Here is a 6,606-nt window from a genome sequence, read left to right as displayed (position 1 = left end):
GTCGTCCTTGGCTTCTGGGGGCAGGGGGAGAGAGCAGCAGGCTGAGTAGATGTGCATTGAACTGGGGCAGAGCACGTGGGGCGAGCACTCAGGCCAGCCGAGCAGCGCTGCGGTGCTGGGCCCTGCACCCCTCCCAGCTGTAACACCCAGCCTGCCACCCTGGAGCAGGCCCCCACGATTCACGTCGCCCCACAGCCTGACTCGACTCCAGGGGGCTTCTTACTGGCCAGCTCCCTGTAGACCCTCCCACCCCACCCTGGGCCCCCAGAAAGCTCTGGGAAGGAGAGACAGGACAGGGGTGATGAGGGTCTTGCCCCAAGGCTTCCCCAGCAGAGGAGAGTACCAGCAGCTCCTGCATCTCCAGGTGCTTAGCCGGGGCTCCTCCTCCTGCATCTCCAGGTGCTTAGCCGGGGTTCCTCCTCCCGGGCTAGACGGACAGGCACGCAGGGAGCCCCGAGGCAGCTCACAGGCTGCAAGACAGGGCCGAGCGGGGCCAGGTCCTCATGCTCAGTTCCTGGGGGGACCCAGGTCTTGCTCGCCCAGCCACCTCAGGCCCCACTGTTCCGTGCAGTGAGGGCACCAAGGGGATCCTGCCAAGGGCTGCCCACAGGCCTTCAGGGCCAGGCTCCATCCTGACACGGTGACTTCTGCAGAAGCAGGGTGCCTGGAGCTCAGGGTCTGCGTCAGGACGTGAAGGGCACAGCCGGTCTGATCCGCAGCAGTCTCTTCTCATGCCTGGGGCCCGCCCCAGCTCAGACCTGAGCGTTCCCAGAGTCTTTACACAGCAGAGGGAAACGGGCCACCAAGTGGTGTGGGGACAGCTGGTACCATCTGGAAAAGACAAAAGGACATCCCTACCTCACACCACACAAAATATATTACTATTAGAGACCACCTGAGGGTGAAAGTTCTGAAAAGAAGACAAAAGGAGATCTTTTTATAAGGTTGAAGAATAAAAAGGGCTTGGGCAGCAGACAGAAGGGTGACAAATGTGGCCGCATGCTTCCCAGCCCAAAGAGTAACAAAGTAGGCTGCACTGTAGTGACGGATTCGGAGGACTCGCGAGTACGACTTAGACACGTTGTATCGGCCGGCTCCCCGTGCAGCAGCCGTCAGCATACATCGCTCAAAGGCAGCTGCATCCCAAGTGGCAGCCACGGCTCAAATCCCAAGTCCAGTCAGGCGGAAGCATGGCACTGCACACCGGCATGGGGTCCGACAGGCTGGGAGACTGGAGGGAGGGGGCTGCTGCATGACAGAGCCTGTGGAAGGTGCTCGTGGATTAAGGCGTGCAACCGCAGTTAGGCAGATGCATACCCGAGCACGTGGAAGACTGCGAGCTCAGTGCCGGCGAGGGCCGGGAGGCAGGGCTTGTGCCTGTCCCTGGGAGGTGGCTCGGGGAGCAGCACGCTGTGCCTGGTGGCTGCTGCAGTTGTTTCTAGCCCACTCCGCTCACTGCACAGGAGCCCACACAAAGGCGGTGTTAACTGTGACGTGCCTGTCCTGGTCCAGGGCAGTGAGGGTGTCACACACAGGCCACGTGAGTTCACCAGGAGTGCACGTGTCAGTATGTCGTCAGGCAGAGAGGAGCTGCTAGAAAACAGACCCCACTGGGGAGAATGGCTGGCGTTGAGGCAGAGAGGTGTGCTCCGTCTGCGGACAGAGCTCCTTGGGAGATGCTCCTGGAGGCAGGGCAGTGGACCTTCACTGGGTGTAAAATGTCAGCTTCTCCAAAGCAAAAACGGCGAAACAGCCGCAGCCGTGAGATGCGGGCGATGGGTACAAGAGTCCCTGTGGTATTCTCTGTATGCCTGAAACATGCATAGTCCAGTGCCAAAATCGGCGCCTGTTGACGGCGGTCAGGACGTGAAGGCTGAGGCGCTCTGCCTGCCCACCGCCTCCCAATGCTGTCAGGTAGCGGCTGGCCATGGCCGTGCAGAGCCCTGCCTATCCCCACAAGCTGGGAGGACGCGCCTCACTGGCCCTCTGACATCATGCAGACCTGCCAGTCGGGCCGAGTATCTGGGAAGACGAGGTCTGGGACGACAGCCATGGGATCGAACTGTCCTTGTAGCACAGGGTCCTCACCCCAAAGCCACAGGGTGGGGGCCAGGCTGTGACCAGCGGTGGGCCACAGGCACGGCTTCGTCTGTGTGCTCCAGTCGCCATATTGCCAGGGCTCGCCCTCAGGTGGGGTTCTCTGGGGGATCGAACTCTACTGTCATCCAATTCATCATCTACTGCCATGTGGTGGTGGAGGGAGGGGGTGCACGGTGGACATGATGTGTTCGGGTCACTCTGAGGACAGCCCCAATCCCCCTGTGGAGGGACCGCCGTCCACAAGACTGGCCCTTGCTGTGGGGAAGTTGTGGCCGCCACTCCAGCAGGCGTCTCGGGCAGAGCCGGCTCTGGGGGAGTTCCAGTCCAAGCCCCTGGCGAAGGGCCGCATGGTGATGTGGGGTCCCCGTGTCTCTCCAGGAGCCGGCATGGTCGTGGACTGGGACCAAGAGACCGGCCTCCTCGTGAGCTCAGGGGACGTGCGGATTGTCCGGATCTGGGACACAGACCGTGAGATGAAGGTGCAGGTAACTGTGGACCCACTGCCCCGGTCCCCAACTGCTGCCCTCCGTGGGGTGGGGTAGGGTGTGACGGAGTCGGGGTCACCGGTTCTGAACCTGCCTGTGCTGGTGCCGGGGGGAACGCAGCCCTGCTCCCCTCCTCTCCCTGCCCCCTCTTCCCTTCCCTCAGCCTCTGGAAACTAATTACCTCCAGACGCAAATTAATCAGGATGCTTTGACCCTGCACTGCGGCGTAATTAAGCCTGTGCCAGCCCTAATTATTTTCAAATATTATTTTATCTGTGCAAATGAGATGTCAGAAATCAGTAGAGGGAGATGTTTTGAATGAGGAGGAGGAATTATTTGCCCGTGTGCTGCTTAAAGCATCTTCTGTGCCCGGTTTGCCTGCAAGGGCAAGGGGCTCTGGGCTTGCTCAGACCCTGGAGAGCTGGAGTGGCTGAGCAGGGAGCTGCCAGGAGGTGGCTTTGTGTGTCCGACACTGCTGGGTGGTTCCCTGGGTGCTTGAGGGCCAGGGGCTTCCCTCCATGCACCCGGCAGGGGCAGAGAGGGGGCCTCGAGACCTCCCACCGCTGTCCTGCCTACACGGCGCCTGGCACAGCCCATGAGGGCAGCTGAACACATGCTCCAGAGCAGGACAGGCAAGAGAACCGCGAGCGGGATGAGAGGCTGGTCCTCCCAGGCACTGCGGCCTGCTCTCAGCCAAGGCTCAGAGCCCAGGAGCGCCTGCCCTGGCCTCCCTGCCCTGAGACTGCGTAGTCAGTCGCCCTGTCAGACCGCAGCCCTGCACGGGCACAGCAAGCCCTACTGCCCTTTTAGTCTGGGGACTCCGGTGCCCGCCAGCCGGTCGCAGTAAGCCATGTAGGGCCTGCTGCCCACAAGCCCATGTACGACGGGGTCGGCAGGCCTGGGCCACACTACATATGACTGGCCTGGAGCCTCCCCCCAAGGTGCGTTGCACAGACACGGAGGAGCCCGCTTAGCCGACGTCCTGGGCTGCCTCCTGCCTGGCGCTCAGGTGACCCCTCTCCAGACGCGCGGATTGCTTCCTGGAGTTGCCCGTGTGCCAAGTGCTCCCCCGGGAGCCTGTTCCCTCCTCTTCCCTGCCAGGGACTCCTCACTCTTCCTACCTGGGAGACCGACACTCCCCCAAGCTGCTGTCACTAAGCAGAGGTGGGAGAGGGCGTGGAAGAGGAGCCCTCCTTGCCAGATGTGCTTCGTCTTAACTTTTACAAAGAGGGCGGCATGTCTGGGCAGCGTGACCAGCCGTGAGCCATCATTCCCGGTTCCTCGGTACCCACCTGGGCCGGGAAGTGTGGGCTGGGAAGGAGCCGCGGCTCTGCCTACCAGCTGCTGGGGCGCTGCTCACCCCACCGTGCCTCTGCCTCCACCCCAGACTCCTCAGCCTCACTGGCCTCCCTGGCAGAGACAGGTGTGTCCCGGCCAGTGGGCTTGGAGCCCGCCTTACCAGGCTGTGTCTGTGCCCAGGACATCCCCACAGGGGCCGACAGCTGCGTGACGAGTCTTTCCTGCGACTCCCACCGCTCACTCATCGTGGCCGGCCTCGGCGACGGCTCCATCCGCGTCTACGACCGGAGGATGGCACTCAGCGAATGGTAACCACCCGGACCTCACTCCCCGGGGAGAGCACGGCCCCATGGATGGTAGGCCGTGTCCCTGCCAGCTCACCAGGTCCTAATGACAGCGAGCACTCACAATGGCACATGCCAAGTGGCTCCCCAGACCTGCCCAGCACGCCTCGCAAAAGCCAGTCCCAAGGCCAGTGGAGGAGCACAGTGACCCACAGCCGGCCCCGGGGGTCCACCATGGGCTGCAGGTGGGGCCAGCAGGACAGGGACCTGACCAGACCTGTGTGGTCTCTGGGCCTCTGCACCTGCCCTTGGGCCGCCTGCGTGAGCACAGGGACACGCCAGGCACCCGTGGCACAGCGTGGCACCTTGTCCTTGTGCTCCAAGGAGGTGGCAGCTGCCTGAGCACCTGTGGGGCAGGGGAGCACTGAGCCCCACACCCTGCCAGCCTGGGCTTGGGGCCCTGCGGTCCTGTTCCCAGGGCCTGCCTTTCTGGAACACCTGCCCTGTCCTGGACCTGGCATGGGACAGATGGAGGAGCTGCAGCCACCGTGCGGCATGCAGGAAAGTCCCCCTGAGCCCGAGGGAGGACTGTGGGCTGGGGACTGCTGGGGCAGCCAGGAGAACTGGGAGCACAGGGTCCCTGTGAGCAGCTGGGCCCGGCCGGGGCAGGCCTTCCACTGTGGGGACTTGGCTGGTGAGGAGCAGCCCACCCCTCGCTGCAGTACCGCCCTGACTTGGGGTCCCCTCTGGGAGGCAGGGCACAGCTGCTCGTGGGCAGAGTGTCTGTTTGGAGGTGATGAGCATTTCCACAACCAGGGTGCGATGACCACACTGCTGCAGGTACCCCAGGACCACAGGCTCGCACACTTTCAGAGGTGGCTCAGACAGGGTATCATCAGATCACAGCTGGCACGTCCTTCCCTAACCCAGCCATCTGGGCAGGCACCTGCCTCGGAAACTGGCCCAAAAGACCCTGAACTCTGAGATGAGGGGATTGGCTCACCCCCGAGCCGGCACCCTAGACTCCCAGGGGCTGGCTGTGCTGTGTCCTAAGGCTGGGAACAGGAAAAAACAGGCCAGGTAGACAATAGGTGTGTGTGTGTCCCCCCCCCAGCCCAGAGCCGCCCTGTGTGACCTCGGTGTGCCCGCCTGGTGCCTTGTCCTGCCTACCCAGCCCACACCCAGGGTCCCGGCCCGTCACCCTGTGCTCTCCGGCACTCACTCTGGGCTGGTCCTGAATGGTGCATGCAGGGCCGTGACCTCCCCCAGCAGAGCAGCCCCTGAGCTCTGGCCCCTCCCAGGCCTGACCGGCCACTGTGTTGAGGGAGTGCCAGATGAGCGACAGGGTGTGAGTGACAGAGTGTGCTGCCCGCCACACTCGCCAGGGCTGAGGCCTGAGCCTGAGCTGTGTAGGCACCCCAAGCCCCGGGCACTGGCACATGCCACACCCCACACCCCACACCCCACACCCGTGGCAAGGCCTGTGGGGTTTGGAGCTTGCAGGGTGCCACATGAACAGGATCCCCTCCCGCCTGCTCAGTATCACGCTGCAGAGGCCGCCGCGTGGCCCTGGCACCCCACCATGTGCTCCTGGTCAAGGACCCCGTCCAGGGCTCCTGGAAGTCCCTGTGCCCCACAGGACTGGGAGTCTCCATCTTGACCCAGGCTGGTTCCAGGAGGGATCCCTGCTGGTGCAGGATGTGGAGAGGGTTACATCCCTGCATGGGATGCCAGCCACTGGTGTGGAGTGGGTGGGGAATGCCCGCAGGCCCGAGGGCACCCCAGGCGGCTCTCGGCCAGCGTACTGTCTCCCTCCCTCTGGTGTGGGCAGCGGAGCCAGTCGACCACACTGGCTGTTGACCCCAGAGCCCTGAGGGACTTGGGACAGAGCAGCAGGCGCCAGAGAGAGTCCACACAGCCCTGGCCTGCCCCATGAGGCCTGGTGCGTGCACGCCCGCACCTGCGCCCCAACTAACAGCCCTGTCCGCCTGCAGCCGCGTGATGACCTACCGCGAGCACGCGGCCTGGGTGGTGAAGGCCTACCTCCAGAAGCGCCCCGAAGGCCACATCGTGAGTGTGAGGTAATGAGCACCAAATATTCATGAGGCCTTTGCTGTAAAACATTCTTTCCCTCCGTTTAAAACATGCCCTGTCATTGAAGCAGCTGGGAAGCGATGGCATTTCGAGGTAGTAATTAACTCCTGCTTGAAGCTAGCCGGAAAGGTCATGGCACGGGGTGAGAGGGCAACAGAGACACATCTGTCTCCTGCCAGAGGAGCTTGGCCTGCGGGCGTGTAGACAGCTGTCTGGCTGGGTGACTGCAGCGCATGGCGGGGCCGCCCTGACACAGACAGCAGGGGTGCAGGCCAGCCGCACCTGCCCGAGTGCGCACTGCTGCGATGGTCCCCGTAAACCCAGCCCTGCCGCTCGGCATGCGC

At 63.3% G+C, this 6,606-nt stretch overlaps 1 protein-coding gene across 1 annotated transcript in view; it reads left to right on the top strand.

Annotated features, from left to right (window-relative positions):
- Positions 1-6,606, top strand: part of RPTOR (regulatory associated protein of MTOR complex 1) — a 393,373-nt gene that overhangs the window by 381,704 nt on the left and 5,063 nt on the right. Inside the window, exons 29-31 of the mRNA XM_006145668.2 lie at positions 2,479-2,585; positions 4,065-4,192; positions 6,163-6,249. Of these exons, the coding sequence (XP_006145730.1) occupies positions 2,479-2,585; positions 4,065-4,192; positions 6,163-6,249 (322 nt within the window). The remainder of the gene's footprint in view (positions 1-2,478; positions 2,586-4,064; positions 4,193-6,162; positions 6,250-6,606) is intronic.

This window comes from Tupaia chinensis, unplaced genomic scaffold (genome assembly GCF_000334495.1).
Source record: "Tupaia chinensis unplaced genomic scaffold, TupChi_1.0 Scaffold000159_1, whole genome shotgun sequence".
In the NCBI taxonomy this organism is placed as follows: domain Eukaryota; kingdom Metazoa; phylum Chordata; class Mammalia; order Scandentia; family Tupaiidae; genus Tupaia; species Tupaia belangeri.
Note: the sequence above shows the minus strand (reverse complement) of the source record. Positions and strands in the feature narration are given on the sequence as shown.